General features: G+C 48.6%; 1 protein-coding gene and 1 non-coding gene across 4 annotated transcripts in view; one reads left to right on the plus strand and one right to left on the minus strand.

Annotated features, from left to right (window-relative positions):
- Window positions 1–1499: 1499 nt before the first annotated feature.
- Window positions 1500–24484, plus strand: part of ATP6V0A2 (ATPase H+ transporting V0 subunit a2) — a 37495-nt gene continuing 14510 nt past the window's right edge. For 2 of the 3 annotated variants that reach the window (XR_010729314.1, XM_066260759.1), the window contains exons 1-9: window positions 1500–1815; window positions 8169–8247; window positions 14455–14552; window positions 15878–16015; window positions 16651–16739; window positions 17908–18034; window positions 19795–19877; window positions 22154–22247; window positions 22976–23188. Coding sequence is in view for 2 of the 3 variants with exons in the window: in XM_066260759.1 (XP_066116856.1) it covers window positions 1699–1815; window positions 8169–8247; window positions 14455–14552; window positions 15878–16015; window positions 16651–16739; window positions 17908–18034; window positions 19795–19877; window positions 22154–22247; window positions 22976–23188 (1038 nt within the window). In the remaining variant the exon portion in view is untranslated. The remainder of the gene's footprint in view (window positions 1816–8168; window positions 8248–14454; window positions 14553–15877; window positions 16016–16650; window positions 16740–17907; window positions 18035–19794; window positions 19878–22153; window positions 22248–22975; window positions 23189–24484) is intronic. The other variant, XM_066260760.1, reaches the window with a different exon arrangement.
- Window positions 10344–10419, minus strand: TRNAA-CGC (transfer RNA alanine (anticodon CGC)). Its single transcript has one exon. It is a non-coding gene; the product is annotated as a tRNA-Ala (tRNA).

Genomic DNA, 24484 nt, shown 5'->3' on the forward strand with positions numbered 1-24484 from the left:
AGGTATCTTCACCCACAGCCCCGTAGTGGCCACAGAGCAAGATCTCTGAGCTTTCTGTAGGGGCCAGATAAATTTAGTCATTGTACTAGATGGACTTGTACACTGTTGCTAATTGATTTTGAAAAGTCATTCTAGAAGAAGCTGAAAATTAGGAAATACCACTGATGAATTAATTGCAGTGATCCAGAAAGTCTATGGCAGTTAGTGTAACTAGCTTTGGGAAATTAATGTAAAATTCTGAACAACAGGTCATTTATCCTGATTTTGTGAGCTGAGTTAGGACTTTTGTACTTAAGAAGGGGGAAAAAAACTCACTTTGGAAGTAGTACAGGTTCTGGGAGCATACTTAACTTTGCTAAGTTTATACATTCATGTATGCATTTGAGAGACAGTTATTGAGTGGCTACTGCTTGCTGGGCACTGGAGTTATCAAGACAATGTCCCTTGTCTAGTGGAACTTACATTTTGGGGGGGGATGGCAATAAACACAGACAAGATAATTTCAGACAGTGGTAGTTGCAATTAAGAAAACCCAAGGATGTGGTGGGGTGTCAGGGACAGCCCCTCAGAGGAGGACATTTGATCTGAGACCTGAAGGAGCCAGCATTAAGAAGGCCCAGCAGAAGTGTTCTAGGCAGAGTTGGGGAGGTCAGCAAGGTTGAGGGCACCGACCTGCCAAGAAGGCAGGTACAGTTGGAGTCCAGCAAAGGAGGCCGGAGTTGGAGACGAGGATTTGGGGGTGGGCAGCAGCCAGATGCCGTGGGGTCTTGCTGGCTGTGGTGAGTTTGGATTTTCTTCGGAGTGCAGTGAGAGAAGCCAGAGGAATTAAAGCAGGCTATATGAGGTTTTGGTCCAGTGTCAAGGGATCAATGTGTCTGCTGGGTGGAGGATTGTGCGCAGAAGATTGGAGCGATGGAGACGTTACAGTGCCGGTCTGACCCTGCTTTGTGTACTGCACGGGGGTGGGGGTGGGGGAGTGTCAGCCGCACACAGCACATGTCACGGGTGTGACACCGTTGACATGAAAAATGTCCCGAATAGGCAGATCTATGGAGATAAAATTGGTGGTTGCAGGGAGCTGCAGCTGGGAAGGGAGCGCCTGCAGAGCTGTGCTGGAGGTTGGAGGTTGATGGAATTGCTCTAAAAGGGATGTAATGAAGGCTCTGCAACTGTGTAACTTTACTAAAAACCACAGAATTGTGTACTCTAGTCGGGTGAACTGGACGGCACGTACACTTAATAAACTCATCTTAAAAACCTCTACACAGCCGCCTGGGTCTGGCGGATCGTCGGGAGCCCAGCAGTGCTCCGTCGGGTTTGCGCTGGTTGGCCCCTCGGCCGCCGCCGCCGCCGTGGCGGGTCGCAACTCCGGGCGCCGTTGGTCGGCCGCGGGGTGGGGGTGGGGGGCGGAACCGGAACCGGCGGTCGCTGGGGGCGGGGCCTGGCGCGGCTGTAGCGGCGGCTGTAGCGGCGGCTGTAGCGGCGGCTGTAGCGGCGGCTGTAGCGGCGGCTGTAGCGGCGGCCGTGGTGGCAGGACCGGGGGTAGCCGCTGCTGCCCGGAGCCCCATGGTGCGGGGCCGCGGCCAGGCCGCAGGAGGAGCCCGAGGCCCGGGCCGCCCCGGCTGACCGCGCGGGCCCGCGCTGCCCGGAGCCGCCGTCGCCACCCGTGGGCCCCAGCGGGGCGCGCGCCGGCCCGCCATGGGGTCCCTGTTCCGGAGCGAGAGCATGTGCCTGGCGCAGCTCTTCCTGCAGTCGGGCACGGCCTACGAGTGCCTGAGCGCCCTGGGCGAGAAGGGCCTAGTCCAGTTCCGAGACGTGAGTGTCGCCCGGGAGCCACGGGCCTTCTTTCCGCCGGCGCCTGGGCCAGATCGCACCGCGGCCCCCATGTCCCGGACGGGCAGCTGAGGCTGGGGTTCCGGGCTGGTCAGGGACGCGGAGCGAGGTCTTCATCCATTTCGGGTCTTGCCACCGGGTGCTCCTGTGCCAGGCACTGGGCTAAGCGGGGGGACACATTTGATCAAGGCCTCTCCGAGTCCTTTTTGAACTTCATGGGGCGGTGGGGGACAGAGGTTGGACAAATAAACACTTAAGCAAGAAAAGGTTTGCTGTAAAGAAAATAAAATGGGGCGATGTGAAGGTGGCTTGGCAGGCGGTGGTCAAGGTAGGCTTCTCAGAGGAGGTGACACCAGATGGGAAGGAGCCGGCCCTGGGAAGCTATGGGGGAACCGGGTGCCAGGTGAGCCCAGAGCCTGAATTGGCAGTGAGCGTGGGATAAGCTCCTCTGGGGAAGGGGTTTGTGTCGGTTTTGTTCACTGATGTAGAACGGTGTACCATTGCCTGGTAGGGTGTGGGGCGTTTCAGGTTTTGCGGAGGGGAAGCCAGTCTCCCAGACGAGTAACAATAAGTACTTGTTTCTGTATCTGTTTACTTGTTTATTCTTTGTCTCCACCATGGACTGTTAACCCCCTAAGGACTTTGCCAGGGCTGTTCACTCCTGATTCCCGAAGACTTGGAACAGCCCCTGGCGTTTGTGGGCACTAATAGGCATTTGTTGAATGAACCAACAAGCTTTTACTGAGTGCCTGCTCTGTTTTTGGTGCTGGGGACCCAGTGGCAAGCAAGGAGGACAAGGTTCCTGTGTTCTTGTTGCTCACAGCCTGGGAGGAGACAGATAAGCACCCTGATTGTGAAGCATAATAGGTGCTATGAAGGGCGAGGGAGGGAGATTATTAAGCAGGACCTAACACTTATGCCTGAACTGGAAGTCACTTAGGTAGAAATTTTATTTTCTGGGCCATGGCTTTCATCCCCAGGTTGTTTCCCTTTATCTTCCTGAGGGGTCCTTCATTTCAGAAAAGGAACACTACTACCTGGGCTGTGATGTCAGTGATCCTTGGATTAGCTCCATAAGGCAATTGTAAAGCCAGGAGAACACCCTGAGTGACAGGTGATCGGTGAGGCTGCAGGGCAGGCCCAGCTCTCTTCCTGCTTCCTGGCGCCACTGTGGCTTGAGCTCCTGATACCCAGGTACCTGGCAGGTGCTGTGCCGAGCTGTGAGCAGCATCTTAAAAGATTCAGGAAACAGTCGCGATAGAAACAGGCTCCTTCCTCCTTTACAGCGAATAGATTTGTTCCATCTTGTCAGGACTGGAGCCAGGAGACTTATCAAGTTTAAGTCTCAAGAGGTTTGAACAAATGCCCTAATCACCACAAAGATTTGAGTTTCACTGAGGGCCATTACATTAGGTAGCAGACAGAGTGTACTGGGGATCCTTTTCAACTGGAAAGCAGTGAAAGAAATAGAAAATGTGGTCCATTTCTTTTCTAGAAGGAAAATAAAGCTAAAATGCTAAAATGAACTCTTCTTTGTGTGTTGTTACTATGTTTCCAGAGCTTGGGGGAGGGTGTGTGTCTGTGTGTCTGTCTTCCTGTCGACTCTCAAGCAGTGTGCATGCTAGTGCAGAAAGTTCCACCACGTTTGACATTCTTCCTCTCTTTTATGGGGTTTCTTACTGACTTTGCGTTCACCGGATGGGATCACTGACCTCAGTCTTTTCTGGCTTGCATAGACTGAATAATTTTCCCCTTTAAATAGTTTCTTCTAAGGAAAAGGAGGCAGGTCAAGGGTTTCTGTAGTGATAGCCAATGAGAAGACCTGGGAAGGAAGGTTTATTTAACTAACGGTAGGACTCAGAGAAGGGCGAGATCGTCTCCCTTTGTAACAGTCTGCATGCAGTCTGCGAACAGTTTTCACCTGTAGTCTCTTAGCTGCTGGTATGGGAAGGTCGCTGGTGTGGACATGAGTAAAAACAGCGCCAGGCTTCCTCTGCTGGCACTGCTAGCTTAGATGTTAGTGTTTGAATGACTCTACATGTAAATGTACTTTGTATCACTGGCTTGGAATTAGGGTGATGTTGCCTCCCTAAAAAGAAAGGAGAAATAAAAGTTTGTAACAGAAACCATGTATGTGGGTGTGGGTGTGGGGGGCAGCTAACACACATAAGATGGTGATGATGGTGGCTGTCAAACCTGATCATATTTGTGTTGCCACAGAAATTTGCCTTTTCATAAAGATTCTATTTGTAGAACCACAGTGTCCAAGTAGGGTTATTAGTGTTGAATATTGAAAGGGGAAAAAAGATGAAACTGAGAAGTAGTGTCATTTGCAGACAGATTTTGATGCCTGGCTTCCTTTTCATGTTCTTAGTTCTGTAGAAATAGATTGTGTCTAAATCATTAGGAACTTGAAAGTGGTTACTTTAGAAAAGTGTGAGTTCAGAAATGAATGCAAATATGACAGACAAGTGAAATTAGAATTTTTTAATCTTTCTTCTGGTCACTTCTTTAGAAAAATAGTTTATAACACTGAGTAAGAACCAAAACTTTGGGGGAGACACTCGCATGTTATTTGAGTGGTTTCATGCCAAGCTGTTGTCTAATTATTTTAAAACTTTATTAATTGATTTTAGAGAGAGAGAAGAAGGAAGAGAGAGAAACATTGATTTGTTGTTCCATTTATTTATGCATTCATTGGTTGATTCTTGTATGTGTCCTGCCTGGGGATCAAACCCACAACCCAACTGAGCTACCTAGCCAGAGTTATAATTATGTTCTTTGAGAGTGCCCACTACAGATAGATGCTGGATGAGTGAAGAATTCTTGCCCTAAATGCCTTTCTTTTAAGTTTTTTTTTCTTTATTGATTTTTAGAGAGAGAAAGAAAGAGGGGTGGGAAAGCAAGAAGCATCAACTGATAGTAGTTGCTTCTCATATGTTCCTTGACAAGGCAAGCCCAGGGTTTCGAACAGGCAACCTCAGCATTCCAGATCGACGCTTTATCCACTGCACCACCACAGGTCAGGCCTAAATGCCTTTCAATATGACGATTACTGTAATTTTCTGATTATAAAAGTAGTACATGAGGGAAAAAAGTATATTGTGGGAAACTTGGAAAATATAAGAATAAGATAATAACGTCTATGATTCCGATATTTAAAAATAAGTATTTTGCCTGACCAGGCGGTGGCGTAGTGGATAGAGCGTCAGACTGGGATGTGGAGGACCCAGGTTCGAGACCCTGAGGTCGCCAGCTTGAGCGCGGGCTCATTTGGTTTGAGCAAAGCTCACCAGCTTGGACCCAAGGTCGCTGGCTTGAACAAGGGATCACTTGGTCTGCTGTTGCCCCCTGGTCAAGGCGCATATGAGAGAGCAATCAATGAACAACTAAGGAGCTGCAACAAAGAATTGATGTTTCTCATCTCTCCCTTCCTGTCTGTCCCTGTGTGTACCTCTCTCTGACTCTGTCACAAAAAAAATTTTAACTTTTGGTTAATATTGGTCAAATATTATTTTAATACTATATTTACTTATTTTTAAAATTATTTTTATTTTATTTATTTATTTATTTATTTATTTATTTTTAACAGAGACAGAGAGAGAGTCCAAGAGAGGGATAGACAGGGACAGACAGACAGGAACAGAGAAATGAGAAGCATCAATCATTAGTTTTTCGTTGTGCATTGCGACACCTTAGTTGTTCATTGATTGCTTTCTCATATGTGCCTTGACCGAGGGCCTCCAGCAGACTGAGTAACCCCTTGCTCGAACCAGCGACCTTGGGTCCAAGTTGGTGAGCTTTTTGCTCAAACCAGATGAGCCCGCACTCAAGCCGACGACTTCGGGATCTCGAACCTGGGTCCTCGGCATCCCAGTCCGACGCTCTATCCACTGCGCCACTGCCTGGTCAGGCTATTTTTATTTTTATTTATTTATTTTAACCAGAGAGGAAGGGAGAGAGAGAGAGACAGGAACACCAATCCATTCTTTTTTTTTTTTTTTTTACAGAGACAGAGCGAGAGTCAGAGAGAGGGATAGATAGGGACAGACAGACAGGAATGGAGAGAGATGAGAAGCATCAATCATCAGTTTTTTGTTGCGACACCTTAGTTGTTCATTGATTGCTTTCTTATATGTGCCTTGACCTTGGGCCTTCAGCAGACTGAGTAACCCCTTGCTCAAGTCAGTGACCTTGGGTCCAAGCTGGTGAGCTTTTTGCTCACATCAGATGTGCCCACGCTCAATCTGGAGACCTCGGGGTCTCGAACCTGGGTCCTCCGCATCCCAGTCTGACGCTCTATCCACTGTGCCACCTGGTCAGGCTTAATACTGTCTTTAAATGTATATATATATATTTATATAATTGGAGTCACACTGAAAATATCTTTAATCTTTTTTACACACAAATCATGAATAATTTCCTGATTTTATTAAATATTCTTTTACATTTTTTTTTACTGTTTTAAACTTTATATTAGAGTCTAAGTTGAGGGAAGAATATATGGGCCTAACCAGGTGGTGGTACAGTGGATAGAGTGTTGACCTGGGGCACTGAGGTCCCAGGTTTGAAACCCCAAGGTTGCTGGCTTGAGCACAGGCTCATCCAACTTGAGCGTGGGGTTGCCAACCTGGAAGTGGGATCACAGGCATGGCCCCATAATTGCCTGCTTGAGCCCAAGGTCTCTGGTTCACCTAGAAACCCCCCCGCCCACCAAAGCATGTATAGAAGCAATGAATAAACAACTAAAGTGCCACAACTATGAGTTGATGCTTTTCATTTCTCTCCCTTCCTGTCTGCCCCTGTCTATTCTCTCCCCCACATCTCGTTTAAAAAAAAAAAAAATTGGCCCTGGCCGGTTGGCTCAGTGGTAGAGCGTCGGCCTGGTGTGCAAAAGTCCCGGGTTCGATTCCCGGCCAGGGCACACAGGAGAAGCGCCCATTAGCTTCTCCACCCCTCCCCCTCTCCTTCCTCTCTGTCTCTCTTCCCCTCCCGCAGCCAAGGCTCCACTGGAGCAAAGTTTGCCCTGGCGCTGAGGATGGCTTTGTGGCCTCTGCCTCAGGCGCTAGAATGGCTCTGATTGTGGCAGAGTGACACCCCAGATGGGCAGAGCATCGCCCCCTGGTGGGCATGCCAGGTGGATCCCGGTCGGACACATGCGGGAGTCTGACTGCCTGCCCGTTTCCAACCTCAGAAAAATACAAAAAAAAAAAAATTGTGGGAATAGTGAACAAACTCTGGCCACTCATTCCATTCTAACCCCTGACCCCAAGAACATTACGAAGCAAATTGCTGGTGTATAATTTCGTTTATAAATATTTCAGTAAGTATCTCAAAAAGGTAGGACACTTAAAAATCATAACCACAGCCTGACTGTGGTGGCGCAGTGGATAAAGCGTTGACCTGGAACACTGAGTTTGCTGGTTCGAAACCCTGACTTCCCTGGTCAAGGCACATATGGAAGTTGATGTTTCCTGCTCCTCCCCCCTTCTCTTTCTCTCTCCTCTCTAAAATGAATAAATAAAATCTTTAAAAAACACCAGATTTAAAAAAAATCATAACCACAATATCATTACCATATGTAAAAAATTTTAAAGAATCTCATAATATAATCAATATCGTAGTCACTTGAAACATGCATACCTTTTAATACGTGTATAGTAAATTACGTGCCTAAATCATAATTTTTATATAGCTTTATTGATGTATATTAATAAAATTCACTCACTTCAAGTGCACAATTGATTTTTAGAAAGTTGACTGAGTCACGCATACACCGCTGCAGGCCCGTGTTAGACGTGACGTCACCCCAGGAAGGTCTGTGCGTTCCTTTACAGTGGCTCCCACAGCTGCCCCAGCCCCAGCCCACCACCAGTCTGCTCTCTGCCTCTAGGTTGCCTGTTCTGGACATTCTGTAGAAATGGAGTCACACCATTTGTGCCCTGTTGTGTCTTCTGTCACTCACGCTACATTTCTGAGAGTCTCCCATGAGGTTGAATGTGTCAGCTTGCTCCTGTAGTAGTATTCCTACAGTAGAGTATACTACTCTACTGTTGAGTAGTATTCCATGGTTTGGGTACAGACTGTAACTTCTTTAATCAATTTTCTGTTGTTAATAATTTTTTTGCTATTCCTGAGATTGATTTTTTTCTAGATAAATCTTTTCTGCATCCATGCATCCATAGTTTTTTTCCTTAGGTTAAGTTTGTCCATGAGATATTTCTGGGCCAACAGGTGTTTATTTATTTTTTAGGTGTTTTTGGTTAACAGTTGCCAAATCACTTTCATTTTGAAATTTTAGAATATTCAAAGAAAATGTTTTATTCTTTCCTCAGCTCAACCAGAATATAAGTTCTTTCCAAAGAAAATTTGTTGGTGAGGTGAAGAGGTGTGAAGAGCTGGAGCGAATATTGGGTAAGTTTATTTTAATAACCTAAAAAAATCTTTTTTTTTTTTTCTTTTCATTTTTCTGAAGCTGGAAATAGGGAGAGACAGTCAGACAGACTCCCGCATGCGCCCGACCGGGATCCACCCGGCATGCCCACCAGGGGCGAAGCTCTGCCCACCAGGGGGCGATGCTCTGCCCATCCTGGGCGTCGCCATGTTGCGACCAGAGCCACTCTAGCGCCTGGGGCAGAGGCCACAGAGCCATCCCCAGCGCCCGGGCCATCTTTGCTCCTATGGAGCCTTGGCTGCGGGAGGGGACGAGAGAGACAGAGAGGAAAGCGCGGCGGAGGGGTGGAGAAGCAAATGGGCGCTTCTCCTGTGTGCCCTGGCCGGGAATCGAACCCGGGTCCTCCGCACGCTAGGCCGACGCTCTACCGCTGAGCCAACCGGCCAGGGCTAAAAATCATTTTTATATAAGCAGAACCCTAGTCACGTTAGAAAATATAGATTAACAGAAAGGAAAAAAGGAATTGCCTATGTTCTCACTATTCAGAGGTAATCACTGTTATATACATAGGTTTATATTACTTTTTTTTTTTTAACAGGGACAGTGAGAGAGTCAGAGAGAGGGATAGATAGGGACAGACAGATAGGAATGGAGAGAGATGAGAAGCATCAATCATCAGTTTTTTGTTGCGACACCTTAGTTGTTCATTGATTGCTTTCTCATATGTGCTTTGACCATGGGCCTTCACTAGACCAAGTAACCCCTTGCTCGAGCCAGTGACCTTGGGCTCAAGCTGGTGAGCTTTGCTCAAACCAGATGAGCCCGTGCTAAAGCTGGCGACCTCGGAGTCTTGAACCTGGGTCCTCCGCATCCCAGTCCGAAGCTTTATCCACAATGCCTGGTCAGGCGGTTTATATTACTTTTCCATGCTTTTTACTATTCCTCTATAATAGTAAGGATTTGCAGACATAACGGTCATTTTGTTACCGGCTTTGTTTCTCATTTAATAGTACTCACTGTAACATCTTTCATGTCAGTTAACAGATTAAACCATCATCGTTTTTATTAAAAAAAATTTTTTTTTTAATTTTTTTTATTTTTATTTTTTTCTGAAGCTGGCAACAGGGAGAGACAGTCAGACAGACTCCCGCATGCGCCCGACAGGGATCCACCCGGCACGCCCACCAGGGGTGACGCTCTGCCCACCAGGAGGCGATGCTCTGCCCCTCCGGGGCGTCGCTTTGCCATGACCAGAGCCACTCTAGCGCCTGGGGCAGAGGCCAAGGAGCCATCCCTAGCGCCTGGGCCATCTTTGCTCCAATGGAGCCTTGGCTGCGGGAGGGGAAGAGAGAGACAGAGAGGAAGGAGGGGGTGGGGGGTGGAGAAGCAAATGGGCGCTTCTCCTATGTGCCCTGGCCGGGAATCGAACCCGGGTCCCCCGCACGCCAGGCCGATACTCTACTGCTGAGCCAACCGGCCAGGGCCTAAAATTTTTTGACTGATTTTATTTTTGACTGATAAAATTTTTTTTTCTTTTTTTTCTTTTTTTTTTGTATTTTTCTGAAGCTGGAAACGGGGAGAGACAGTCAGACAGACTCCCGCATGCGCCTGACCGGGATCCACCCGGCACGCCCTCCAGGGGCAACGCTCTGCCCACCAGGGGGTGATGCTCTGCCCCTCAGGGGCGTCGCTCTGCCTCAACCAGAGCCACTCTAGCGCCTGGGGCAGAGGCTAAGGAGCCATCCCCAGCGCCTGGGGCATCTTTGCTCCAATGGAGCCTTGGCTGCGGGAGGGGAAGAGAGAGACAGAGAGGAAGGAGGGGGGGGGTGGAGAAGCAAATGGGCACTTCTCCTATGTGCCCTGGCTGGGAATCGAACCCGGGTTCCCCGCACGCCAGGCTGATGCTCTACCGCTGAGCCAACCGGCCAGGGCCTGATAAAATTTTTTGACTGGGGCATCCAGAGCCATCCTAGTGCCTGAGGCAGAGGCCACAGAGCCATCCTCAGCACCTGGGCCATCTTTGCTCCAATGGAGCCTCAGGTGCGGGAGGGGAAGAGAGAGAGAGAGAGGAAGGAGAAGGGGAGGGGTGGAGAAGCAGATGGGCGCTTCTCCTGTGTGCCCTGGCCGGGAATCGAACCCTGGACTCCTGCATGCGAGGCTGACACTCTACCACTGAGCCAACCGGTCAGGGCCTATTGACTGATTTTAGAGAGACAGAGGAAGGGGAGGGGGAGAGGGAGAGAGAAGGAAAAGCATTTATTTTATTCTACTTAGTTGTACATTCACTGGGTGCTTCCTATGTATGCCCTGACCAGGAATCAAACCCTCAACCTTGGTGTTTCGGGACTATGCTCTGCGCTATAACTGAGTGAGCTAAGTGTCTAGGGCCAACCTATTATCATTTCTATTTATTTATTTATTTATTTATTTATTTATTTATATTTTTCTGAAGCTGGAAATGGGGAGGCAGCCAGACAGACTCCCGCATGTGCCTGACCGGGATCCACTCGGCATGCCCACCGGGGGGCAATGCTCTGCCCATCTTGGGGCGCCGCTCTGCCACAATCAGAGCCACTCCAGCGCCCGAGGCAGAGGCCACAGAGCCATCCTCAGCGCCCAGGCAAACTTTGCTCCAGTGGAGCCTTGGCTGCGGGAGGGGAAGAGAGAGACAGAGAGGAAGGAGAGGGGGAGGGGTGGAGAAGCAGATGGGCGCTTCTCCTGTGTGCCCTGGCCAGGAATCGAACCCGGGACTCCTGCACACCAGGCCAACGCTCTACCATTGAGCCAGCCGGCCAGGGCCTCTATCATCATTTTTGATGGCTGCATACTATTTATTGTATTAATGTGCCATACTTCACTTAACCCATCCCTTGTAGTTTATTATAATTTAAAAGGATTGTATTATGTGTTAATTGTAGCAGTGAACAAAGGGAGGCGGAAGTGGCGGGTAGATTGGTTGATGATAACTTCCTTTTTCTCAGGGCTTCCTCCGCAGAGGTGCTATAGAGTCATGTTAACCACTGACACCGGGGAGCTCAAGGCTCTTCGTTTATCTGTAGACTCTGTAACATCTTAGTCTGAAACAGTCATTATCATCACCAGCCTTGGACTTCTGGCTGAAATAAGGGGAAATGATCTCCAACGATGGACTGAAGTCTAAAAGGTGTTTTTAGAAGGATGCGCAGAAGAACGTGGGGATGAGAGTGTTAGGGGCAGATGTGACTTTTAGTTCTAACAGCTAATTATTAGTGTGGGTTTTCTGGTTATTAGTTGGGGAATTTTAAGATAGACACACAATCTTTTAGTCATCTGCATTCTGTTCCTTTTCATATATTTGAGGTCCTAGTTATATTTGTGGATTGTATACAACAGAACAGTGATTTTCAACCTTTTTTATCTCATGGCACATATAAACTACTTATTAAAATCCTGCACCATACCAAAATATGTATTTTTTGCTGATCCAACCAAAAAAAAGGTATAATTTTGATTCATTCACACCAGATGGCTATTGTTGTGTTGGCTGTTGTCATTAATTTAACAATCTTTTTTAACATTTTTTTTAGATATTTATTTATTGATTTTTGGAGAGTGGAGGAGAGAGAGACAGAGACAGAGAGAAAGAGGGAGAGAGAGAAAGAAGGAGGAAGAAGCAGGAAGCATCTACTTGTAGTAGTTGCTTCCTGTATGTGCCTTGACCAGGAATTTGAACTGGCAACCTCAGCATTCCAGGTCAATGCTTTAGTTACTGTGCCACCACAGGTTAGGCTAATTTGACAGTCTAAGGGAGAAGAGGTCAGTGTTTCTGACTAAATAGGTATTGCACATTTTAAAAACTTCTTGCAGTACACTGTTTGAAAATCTCTGCAAAAGAATGATACCATATTCTTGGCTTTGCAACATATGTGAGTCATTAAACAGGTTGTATATTTGGAATGAGGTTTTTAAAGGCAGGGCAAGAGTGCTAACACATTAGATATGCCCAGGACTTCGTGTAGCGTAAACTGTTTCAAAAAGAATCCAGACTTGCCTGAATAGTGGTGGCACAGGAGTAGAGCATTGACCTGGGATGCTGATGTCCCAGTTTAAACCCCGAGGTTTAGAACCAGCTTGAGTGTGTGGCCTTATCCAGTTTGAGCATAGGCTTACCAGCTTGAGCGTGGGGTTGCTGGCTTGAGTGTGGGGTCGTGTCATTGACACGACCCCATGGTCTATGGCTTTAGCCCAAAGGTTGCTGGCTTGAAGCCCAAGGTCACTGGCTTGAGCAAGGTGTCACTGATTTGGCTGGAGCCCTCTAGTCAAGAAACGGATGAGCAATCAATGAACAACTAAATTGCTGTAACTATGGGTTGATGCTTCTCATCTTTCTCCTTTCCTGTCTATCTCTGTCTCTCTCTCTTGTAAAAAAAAAAAATTAATAAAAATCCAAATTTAGGTATAAATAGGTTCAAATGATTCACTTCCATTTCCAGAAACCTCTTAACCACGCTGTGCTTCCTTTGCTCTCTCATTGATAAGACATCCTCACTTTTCTTTCTTTCTTTTTTTTTTTAAAGCAAAGGAGAAACCAGAATATCTTTCTTTTTAATAAAATAAACAGCGGGACACTTCTTCAAAATATTATATCTGGTAATGACTTTACTAGGTATCGTGACTTTAATCTTAAGGAAAAGGACATTTCATGGAATTGGAAAGGTAAACCAAAGAAATTCCTCTTGGCTGGTTCCCTCCTGGTTTCGTGAGTCCTGTTTTCCGGTGCAGGAGGGGAGGCTGTGCGCACTGCTCTCAGCTTCACGGCCACCAAGGCACGGGCAGGAGAGCCTGGCTTCTGCCTGCATCTCCCAGGGGCGAGAGGCTGCGGTTTCCTGAATGTGCCAACCACTCATGCTGTCCCTGGCGGTGAGACTGACCTGAGGTGGGGGTTCGTTCCCCTATGCGCAGCAATGCCCCATCAGACACGAGCAAGAGTGTGCCACCCAGAAAGTAAAGGTTGGCCCTGGCCAGTTAGCTCAGTCAGTTAAGAGTGTCGTCCTGAAATGACAAGGTTGCAGGTTTGATCCCTGGTCAGGGCTCATACTGGAAGCAACCAGGGAATGCACGACTGAGTGGAACAACAAGTGACTGCTTCTCTTCCCTCCTCACCCCATCTCCTTTCCTCTCTCTGTCTCTCTAAAAAAAAAAATCAATAAAAACAAAGCCCTGGAGCCAGACAGCTTGGCTGATTGGAGCAGTCCCGGAGCACAGAGGTTGCCAGTTCGATTCCCCGGTCAGGACACACACAGCAGCAGCTTGATGTTCCTGTCTCTCTCTCTCTCTCTCTCTCTCTCTCTCTCTCTCTCTCTCTCTCCCCCTGCCTCTTTCAAAATAAAACATAAGTAAGAAAATAAAGGTTTATTTAAGGAAGTGGCACCAAATCCAGAGGCGCAGATGAGCTAGTTTGCTAAGACCTGGCTCCTCGGTGGCTTCCAGGAGTGGGCTCTGCAGGGCCTAGGGGAGCTAGGGCTGTGCTCAGGGTGGCGGTCTCTACTGACTGGTTGGCACCAGGTTATGGGGTAGCGGGCCACTGCATCTGGTCCTGTGTCAGCCATGGAGTCGGGCTGCTGCTTTCCCCAGGGTGTGGTTGGTGCAGTCAGCCACCGTCCTGGATCCAGAGCTAACACCAGCCGGGTCCTCACTGTCCCCTGTATTTCCTTTGACTGAAGCTCTGTCTCTGTGGTCAGCCCACCAGAAGCTTTGCCTGTAAGGCAGTTTGATGCCGAGCACAGTCTGACATCCTGTGTGCTTCGTGATGAAGAAAGGGTGGGTAGACAGAAATGGGAAAGGTCATGTTAAAGAAATGAAGTTTCTGTGCGGTTGTAGCGGGGACAACTGTAGCTCTGTTGCTGGGTCATTCCTGCAGTTCCGAGTGTGTCCTTGACCTGCTGCTGCATCTGCGTGCAGAGACAGCTGTCCCCCGGAGTTCTCCAACTGGAGAGTGGGGAATTTCGGAAGCGTTCCCCCAGGCTCTTGTTCATGTCGTCACTGTGATGCTCTGTCTAGATGGTAGGGTCATCTTTGGAGAGAGGGTTGCAGCGGGCGAACTCTAAGTCCATTGGAGCAAGTAGAAGTTTTGGTGCATTTAGATGTTAGTTTTTAGATGACCTCAGAAAGGTTGGGATGGAAAACGTTCTGACAGAAGAGCCTCAGGGTTTTCTTGACTCTGATTTGTTTAACTTTTATTTCCTCAGCATATCTGGTGCAGGAAATTAACAGAGCTGACATCCCCCTTCCTGAGGGAGAGACCAGTCCTCCTGCACCGCCTCTCAAACAAGTTCTAGAAATGCAGGTAAGTTGCTTCCAAAGACTCCGTTTTCTGTCCCGTCTCAGGCCCTGCGAACTGACTCTCTCGATGTGGCTCTCCTGCTCTCCTGCCTGTTTTAAAACTGTGGAATGTGATGGTTAGCTCTCAGTGATACATTTTACATATAATCCAGTTTTCTTTAAAATGTGCTGTGTGATGTTGAACAGAGGCTCATGAGAAACAGCGCACAAGGCCTGGTTCTCTGTCCCATAGTGTTTCTGAGAGGTTGTCCCACGCTTGGCCTGGTTCCACTTGCCTCTCCTACTACCCATGGCGAGGCTTTGGTCCTGTGCCCTTGCGCTCTTCCTAGGGTCCCTGAGTCCCCCCTCCCGCCCCAGTTTTCAGACGCTGGTGTGAAGGTGATAGGTTCCATTTGGACAGCCCGCAGAACTCCTTCTCCCCGGGTTCAGTGTTGCAGGTGTTGGGGGCACAGCATTCTCTGGATGTTTGCGCCCTGCCCCGGAGGTTTCAGTCTAAGCATCCGACTGTTTTTGTTTTTCACACCGGGAAATAGCTGAGAGCTGCCTGTAGCTCCTGTAGAATGATTACTGTTGTTTAACTAGGACCATTCCATTGCTGGCTGCCTTGTTTACCTGGGAGGAAGTCATTGAACACTGGGTATATGAGTGGACTCTAGCAAGAATTATCCAATCAGATGAGTAGAAGGCAGTCATCTGGTTTGGCCTGTGTGAAGGGTTGGGCTATGATGACACAGTGATTACTGACTGTTTATTGTTTTATAAGGCAGAGTACAGTGTGAATATAGTGTGTCAGGGGATTTGTTCAAATACAAGTTTTCATTGAGCCAGTTGTTTGTTTCACAGATTTCTGCTTCTGTTGTTTTCATACTTAAGCATTGTATGTAACAGATTTTTTAAGGAGAATTTTTACATCCAATTCATTATAAGTGCAACTGTATAGACAGTCTTAAGCTAGAGGCATGAATACATATATGTATTTAGAAGAGATTTTCTAAACATTTTTTCTGTGTTGCAAATAAAAAGGAAATGTAGTCCTGAAGGAGGAAGACTGTGATGTGTGTTAGTGGATGAGCAGACCCGAAAGCCAGAGAAATGGTGGGCACTTAGGGCATGAGCGCAGCCGGGGGGGCTTAGAACCATTGTAGCACCCCGCCGGGAGGGCCCGAGTTAGCAGGAGACAGTAAGCGGTGGCCTTCACAAGCCGTTGCCTGTCTCTCTGTCCCTGCCACACACATCAGGCTCTCTAAGAGGCCGCAGGGGCTGGTGTCCTGTTGCAGAGAGATCCTCGGAACTGAGGTGAGGTCCCAAGGCTCTCCTGTTCTGTTTTAGGAGCAGCTGCAGAAGCTTGAAGTGGAGCTGAGAGAAGTCACCAAGAACAAGGAGAAACTGCGGAAGAACTTGCTTGAGCTGATTGAGTACACTCACATGCTGAGAGTGACGAAGACCTTTGTCAGACGGAACGTGGAGGTGCGGACGGCCCTGCGAGGAAATGTGGTCCTCTGCTGAGGGTCCTGAGATAGTTTGGTCTGAGCTTTGTTTTTCAGTTGGATGACATGACATGATAAAAAGCATAGACCTTTCCTGTGTTGGTCGGTTTTGGCAGTAACAATACTTCTGATTTGTAAAATGCTTCAGTTCGCAGCTGAAAAATAATCTTTTTATGATTATGAGAAAAAAATTGAATAGTTTTTCAGTTCTAAAATTTAGTTTTTAATCTCCAAATTGCTAAGAATAAAGGAGGTAAAAAAATTTTAATTTGTAAGAATCAGGAACAGTGTGTAGTATCTCTACACTCACCTGAGCATCAGAGGGAGAAGTAAGTCCCTTCTGAGCTCAGTTTCACTTCAAAAAATTACTTTACCTTGGATGAAGGGTTTGACAGAAATCACTACTCTACTTTTGTGTGACTGTCTTCAAGTAGCTCACAGAGAAGGGGTGGGGAATGATCCCACTTGTTGGTCAGAGCCGAGTCACATGTCTGAGTTCTCTGGGGGTCTCAGCATCAGACCTGCTCAGTCAGCGATGTGCCCCAAGCTGTTGTTGGGGGAAATGGCCCGCGAGATCCCTGTTAACCAGACACACTTGGTTTTGTATCTCTCTAGTTTGAACCCACTTATGAAGAGTCCCCGTCCTTGGACAGTGACTCCTTGTTGGACTACAGTTACATGCAGAGGCTGGGAGCAAAACTGGGGTAGGTGACGGCACAGGGTGTCGGGCTGCCTGCCCCCCTCTTGTCCGAGGGAGATGTGCATGCTCTGCAGAGCGGGTGAATGGGCACATTGGCACGCCGGTGACGGAGGGGATGAAGGTGAATTCTGTGTGAGGAAACACTGCGCCCCTGTGTTGGCTGAACTGCGTGACGCAGCTGTGTTGAGTTCTTAGCTCAGTATGAGGCATATTTCTTCTTTTGACACAATGCGTTGGGAAAGAGGAACATCTACACCAGTGTTATTCCAGTAACGGCCAAATAATTGGTCATTGTAGCATCAAGTCCTGTTTTGTTTGCTGGAAGCCTGAGGGCTAAACTGCGTTGGTGAAGATCTTATTTAAGGGTCTCTTTCTGCTGTCCTTTCTGTTTATTTGAACCAATAGTAACTTGTTTCCCAGTGTGATTGCTTTTTATTATGAACTTACCAATATGTTCCTCTGTTTATTCATTATCTGTAGGAATTCACTGTGTAGTTTGAGGATGTATTCCTCCAGAGAGAATTTGTTTTTACATTTGGTGAGGTACCTGGGAACCCCCTACCAACCTGGAATCGTTTTACATTAATTTCTCAGCTTGGGGTTTTTTTGTTTGATTTTCTCATGGATATTTCACAATGCCTTTAATGTGAATGCAAGTCATAAGCTTGAGCAAATTCTAACCTGTGATTATATATTCTTGAGGAAGACTTTCCCCCTTCTTTCTGGAACCAGAACTGAAATAAGTGTACTTGTAGGCTTCTCTGGAGTGTTTTTTTCTCATCTACCCATTCACTGAAGGTGAAGCCCTTTGTATGTGGGGTTCTGATTTTGGAGGGGGGAATTGGGGGGAACCAGTTTTTTTCTCCTCACTCAGCACCCATCTGCCCTGCTGGCATTGAAACTCAGGATACTGGTCAGTATAATATTATACATCAGGGCGGCCACAAGGTCCTGTTTCTTTGATTCCAAGAATTTCTCTAGTTTTAGGCCCAGTGATACATTGAAAGGTTGTTTCAAAAACACTTCATCCAACATTATAGATATTTGGTAATTGGAGGGCTTTCCATATCTCCCCATGTTGCCAGAAAAGAAAATCTGCATTATCCTTTTAATGTACTTGATAAGAATCCATTGCTTTCCACGAACTGTAACTTGTCCATATTATTTCGTAGATTTGTATCTGGCCTAATTAACCAAGGAAAAGTTGAAGCGTTTGAAAAAATGTTGTGGAGGGTCTGCAAAGGGTACACCATCGTGACTTATGCAGAGCTGGATGAACCCCTCGAGGACCCTGAGACAGTGAGTAAATGCCGTGATCTTTTTTTTCCAAAGGAAAGAATTTTTTTTTTTTCTAAAAAGAGAGAGAGACGAAGGGGGAGAGATGAGAAGCATCAACTCGTAGTTGTGGCACTTTAGTTGTTCACTGATTGCTTCTCATATGTGCCTTGACCAGGGGGCTTAAGCTGAGCCAGTGACCCCTTGCTTAAGCCAGGGACCATGGAATCATGTTGATGAGCCCGTGCTCAAGCTAACGATCTCGAGGTCTCAAACCTGGGTCCTGAGCATCCCAGGTCAATGCCCTATCCACTGCACCACCGCCTGGTCAGGCCATCACGGTCACTTTTTAAAAAGCAACAGACTTGGAGCACAGCTGGAGGTGCGGTGCAGAGAGCCATCTGGGAGTGAATTGTTGGCCAATGTCTTGTCCTTGCATATTTTGAATATAGTTCACAAAGCAGAACTTCCTTGTGCCCTCCCACCACATGACCAGGACACCAGCACGATACATTGCTGCCCTCTGAGCATCAGCTTCACTCAGGTTCCCTCACACTCCTCTCATGGCCACCAGCCGGTCTGTGACCTGTCCTTTAGCTAGGAGAAGGCTCTGGCCTCGTCCCCTCCACCCCGACTCCCTGCTCCGGGATGTGAGCACTTGAACCTAAAGGGCCTCCACTCTGCGGGAGCCTCCACCCACTGGGCTCTCTTGCCTCCCGGCATCTGGAACGACCCCTGTGACACTGTCATTGTGTCACTGTACTCCTCCACGCACAACCCGGCCGGTGGCTTTCTGCCACTCAGCAAAAAGCTCAGGGCCTCACAGCGCACATCTTGTCACCTTGTCATACCTCTGACCACATCCTATCCACTTCCCTGTAGCATGCTGGCCCATTGCTTTCCCCGCACTTGCTTCTGCATGAGCCGCCCCTTTGCTCCAGAGTTCTCACCCTGTGTCCATGTGGGCGTGCCCCCTCCCCCATCCTTTAGTCAGATGTCCCCTTCGCAAAGAGGCCGTCCTTTGTCACCCAGCTCACCATCGCAGCCTCAGCCAGCCCTCCCTGTCGCCCTCCAGCCTTGTTCTGTACATGTGCACGTTATTCGTGGTAGTTCTCCTCTGTGAATGCTCTGCAAATACTGAGCCAGCGCCACTCGGCGAGCTTCCTGCCAGCCTCCAGTCACGCTTTGTCACATGATCACTGCACAACTCTGTTTCTGTGTTTCTGTTTAAAGACACCCTATTTAGCAGATATGAGTGACCCATTAACCTTGAGGGCCAGCCAACAGCACCGTCCCTCACACCCAAATGAACCTTATCCCACACATTTTCTCTGTAAGGCACACACAGCCTTCCTGCGCTTGGGGACACTGGATGCGCGTCAGCACTTCCCTGCGGCTATTTCAAACAGGGAAACAGCCAACAGAATGCACAAACATGTGAAAACCGTGCACTGACTAGGTCACAATAAGGACACTTGTTTACAGTTTGAGATGAAACAAGAAGGCAGCGTGTCACCTCGCCCACCTCTGTTGGATGTGCATATTGGGTGACTCAGCATTTGTGTCACTCTGCTTGTCTTTAAATGACCAAAAAAAAAAAAAAAATGCAGTGAGAATTGATTTGGGTTAGGAATGTTTTCCGGGGTGAACTTGCACTTGTGGGGCCTGTAGTGATGAGGGCTGACAGGCCGTTGGGTGAATGGCAGGACCCTGACGGAGGTGGAGCTCCCCAGAGCTCGCAGTTCCAGACGTAGAGGGAACAGCTGTCCTCGCTCGCTCTGTAGGGAGAAGTCATCAAGTGGTGTGTGTTCCTGATATCCTTCTGGGGAGAGCAGATTGGCTACAAGGTCAAGAAGATATGTGATTGGTAAGAAAAGAAACATTCGTTCCATTTCTTTTTTTTTTTACAGAGACAGAGTGAGAGAGAGAGGGATAGATAGAGACAAACAGGAACGGAGAGAGAAGCATCAATCATCAGTTTGTCTTTGCAACACCTTAGTTGTTCATTGATTGCTTTCTCATATGTGCCTTGACCACGGGCCTTCAGCAGACCGAGTAACCCCTTGCTCGAGCCAGTGACCTTGGGTCCAAGCTGGTGAGCTTTGCTCAAACCAGATGAGCCCGCGCTCAAGCTGGCGACCTTGGGGGTCTCGAACCTGGGTCCTTCCGCATCCCAGTCCGATGCTCCATCCACTGCGCCACCACCTGGTCAGGCCATTTGTTTCTTTATGTTCAGGAACATCTAGTTTTCCTTCAGGGTCCCTCTGATTGAAGACAAATGCAGTGGATGCCAAGGCTGCTGGGTTTTGCCATGTGTCACTTTTGCTGTCATGCCACGATTTTAGACATTTAATTTCTCGCTTGCCTGTGCGATACTTAAAAGTAGAGGTCATGTTAATAACATTCCCAGATTTGGGTTTTTTGGGGGAAATTAAGGCTTAAGGTCAGTTGGAAAAGGAATCAGATTTTAGTGTTTTGTGTCTTCCTGTGGCTTTGAGCTCCACAAACACTTGCCTGTCCCGTCTTACAGTTTATCTCCTGTTGCACACAGGGCAGCCCTCTTTGCATGGGGGGAGGGGCACGAGCGGTGAGGCGGGTGGGCTCCAGGTGGGCCTGCCTGGGTTTGCCACACACTGTCTGGGCAACTGCGGGCAAGTCACCGAATCACGGTTTCTTCCTCAGTAAACGAGGGTGGGAGCTCCCTCCTCACAGGCTGTCGGGGCTCATTGAGATGACACAGTGAAGGGCTGCACTGAATGTTGAGTGTGTCACAACAAGAATCTGTCTGTGACTCGTCCTTGTCAGCCAATGGCAAATAAGTGCAACCAAAGAAAAAAATGTAGAAGCAGCCCCCTTTCTCACCCGCAGGGATATTTTAGATGGCCTTGTTTCTTGGGGGTGAGGATGGGACTTGGGTTGGTTTTGGGTCAGTGTTCCCAGAGTTTGACGCTCAGTCAGTGGTGCTATGGAAAGTCATTTGAGGTGTCACATGGACAGACCTATTGTTTCACTAGAGAGCTGTTTATTTTCTTTTTTTTGTTTGTTTTTTTTTTGTTTTGTATTTTTCTGAAGCTGGAAATGGGGAGAGACAGTCAGACAGACTCCCGCATGCGCCCGACCGGGATCCACCCGGCACGCCCACCAGGGGGTGACGCTCTGCCCACCAGGGGGCGATGCTCTGCCCCTCCAGGGCGTTGCTGTGCTGCGACCAGAGCCACTCTAGCACCTGGGGCAGAGGCCAAGGAGCCATCCCCAGCGCCTGGGCCATCTTTGCTCCAATGGGCTCGCTGCGGGAGGGGAAGAGAGAGACAGAGAGGAAGGAGAGGGGGAGGGGTGGAGAAGCAGATGGGCGCTTCTCCTGTGTGCCCTGGCCGGGAATTGAACCCGGGACTTCTGCACGCCAGGCTGACGCTCTACCACTGAGCCAACCGGCCAGGGGAGAGCTGTTTATTTTCATGTAGATTAGAAACACTGACAGCAGAGCCGTGGTTTCACAGGTGTCAGTGCTAAGTATCAGGCTGGAGCACATGTTTAATTTCAATAGAACTTGCAGAAACACATGAAGGCGGCGTGGGAGCAGCTGCGGGTGGGGGGGGCAGCCTTGTCTTCCCCTGTGCCCCGGGGGCCACATGGCCCCGGGAGGATGTGGCCCTGCGCAGTGGGGGGAGGTTTATCCCAGTACGTGTCCAGGCAATGCTAACAAACCAGAGCTTCAGTCTCCCTTTTATTTCTCTTGAAAAGGTAGTTACTGTTGTGCATTATTTGTTTTGTTTTCGTGTGTCAAACTTCTTTATTGATTCCTACCCCAAAGAGGGTGGTGAGTTGTGGGAGGTTGGAACTAGGCACGAGCTTCGGGAATCATCCCTGCCAGGAGTGGAATTTGGGTCTGAGGGAGTGTGCTAACTTGGCTGAAGTCAGCAGCAGTGTGTAGGGCGGGTGCCTGTCTCCCTGTCCTTCCAGCAGGGTGCCTTCGTTCCACATGCAGGAGCCACACCCCTGTGGTGGTGGCGGGCTGAGGTTAGCTCTGGAGTCCCATCACACCTGCTAGGCGGTGGCGCAGTGGATAGAGCGTCGGACTGGGATGCGGAGGACCCAGGTTCGAGGGTCCCAGAGGACATGTGACTGTATTGAACTGTCTTGCAGCTACCACTGCCATGTGTACCCGTACCCGAACACCACTGAGGAGCGGCGAGAGATCCAGGAGGGGCTGCAGACCCGCATCCAGGACCTGTACACTGTGAGTCAGCCGCAGCCGCTGCCCCCGCCCCCGTGGCTGAGGGCTCGAACCGCACACAGACCCACATGCTTTCTGGCTTAATGGGGTGCGTTTCCATTGTGTCCGATCAGGGTGTTTCAGGGAGATTGGAAGTCACTTATCTTCCTTGTCTTCATGGCAGTTTTATCTCAGAAACCTGTTAGAAATTAAAGGTCGTCTTTGCTGTATCAGAGTATAGTTCTTCACAGGTGGGGGACGACGACAGACAGATGAGCCTTTTACAAAAATGGCTCTCATCTCACGTTCCTGCTTGTGGCAGGCAGGGAGGTGCTCGGTGGCAGAGAGCCGACTGTGACCCACTTAGGCGAGAGGGGACTCTTGGCAGGGTGGAATGGGAGATGGTGGCTCACAGTGTGGGCAGGGAGCTGGGCCAAGGCTGGGAACGGGTAAGAGCCCGGGAGCTCTCGGGACTGAGCCTGGACACTGTGCTGCCACCGTGACAGTGACTACTAACCACTTCCTGCAGCCCTGGGGTCCTGCTCTGGGAGGCAGCTCCAGCAGAGCAGCTGATGGGCTGAGCGTAGGTTTTCCACCTGCCTCCTGGTGGCTCTGGGGTCCCTCTCGGAGGAGAAGTACTGAACTGACTACCGTCTGTCACTGGGAGACATTCCCCTAAAACAAATCCGGAGCCCAACGGACAGCAGTGGAAGTCGCCCATTCCGCTGAGCGCTGCATCTGTCCTCACACAGGTGCTTCACAAAACCGAGGACTATTTACGGCAGGTGCTGTGCAAGGCTGCCGAGTCCGTCTACACCCGCGCTGTCCAGGTGAAGAAGATGAAAGCCATTTACCACATGCTGAACATGTGCAGCTTCGACGTGACCAACAAGTGCCTCATTGCCGAAGTCTGGTGTCCTGAGGCCGACCTGCCGGGCCTGCGCCGTGCACTCGAAGACGGGTCGGTAAGGCAGCCCCGGCGCCCGGCACTGTGCCCCAGGGAGCTGGGACCCGCAGGCTCGTGGGAGTAGACAAGATAGTGTTTTTAGAGCGACGAGGGGCACCTCGTGACTCTTTCCTAAACTGGATTTACAGAGAGCCGGTTGTGTAAGGGCGTGTATGTGCGTGAGTGCTCTTACTCTGCTCTCTGGAGTAAGGAGTGCAGTCCCCTGGTTCAAACGTCAAAAACTATAAAAGACACAGTTCAGTGGCATCATCCCCTTGCTCAGAGATAGCCATTGTTTAGGTTCCAGGATGTCTCTGTCTTGATATCATAGGTAAGCAGATAGGTACAGATACTCTTTTTCTTTCCTTTTCTCCACAAAAGGCTGAGTGCTATTCACACTGTTCCCATCACTTAATAAAACTTCCTTGTTTTTTAAAGTAACTATTTAATATCCCACTGTGGGGTCTACCGTAGCTTATCTAACTAGTTCCTTGGTCATTGAGGTGGTTTGCAGTTTTATTAAGACCATTGCGGTGACTAACCCTTAAGCTTGAATGGCTCCCACATGCACAGATCTGTCTGTCGGGTAAACTCACAGATGTGGGATTGCTGGGTCACTCCAGATGTTGCCAGCCATTGCGTTTCTCTAGTTATGAGTGAAGTTGAGTATGCTTTTGTTCACGAGCCTTTCGAGGGTTTGTGTGTGTGCGCGCTTATGCATGTAGGCTTTGTTCGACTGGGTTGTTGGTCTTTTTCTTACTCATTTTTTTCAGCTTTCTGTCACAGAAAAATATTTTCCCCCATTTGACACTCGTCTTTTGGTATTTGTTTGTTTGCTTTGGTTGCGCAGAAGGTTTTTGTTTCACCTGTAGTAGTTGAACCCATCAGTCTCCACCCTCATGATGCTGAGCCCTGACTTGTGGATTTTTCCCCACGAGGGCTGTGGGATCAGTCCCCGTGTTCCTGTGTGGGCTCTCCTGCATTCTTCACTGGGAAGAGCAGGGTTACTTAGGAAAGCAAGTTTTCAGTTAATCTTCTTGTCTCATTACTTAATTCTGTGATGGCAGAAGCCTAAAATGTCATATCTGTGATAATGTCAATGTCACATACGCAGTGCTAAGGCAGGAGATGCTGCATGAATGTCATCCATTATCTCAGGTCCGAGACACCCAAGATCTAGGGTCGGGTCGGGAACCTATGGCTCACGAGTCAGATGTGGCTATTTTGATGGCTGCATCTGGCTTGCTGAAAAATCTTTAATAAAAAAAATGTTAAAAATATAAAACATTCTCATTTATTACAATCCATTCATTTC

Source organism: Saccopteryx bilineata, chromosome 2 (genome assembly GCF_036850765.1).
Source record: "Saccopteryx bilineata isolate mSacBil1 chromosome 2, mSacBil1_pri_phased_curated, whole genome shotgun sequence".
In the NCBI taxonomy this organism is placed as follows: Eukaryota; Metazoa; Chordata; class Mammalia; order Chiroptera; family Emballonuridae; genus Saccopteryx; species Saccopteryx bilineata.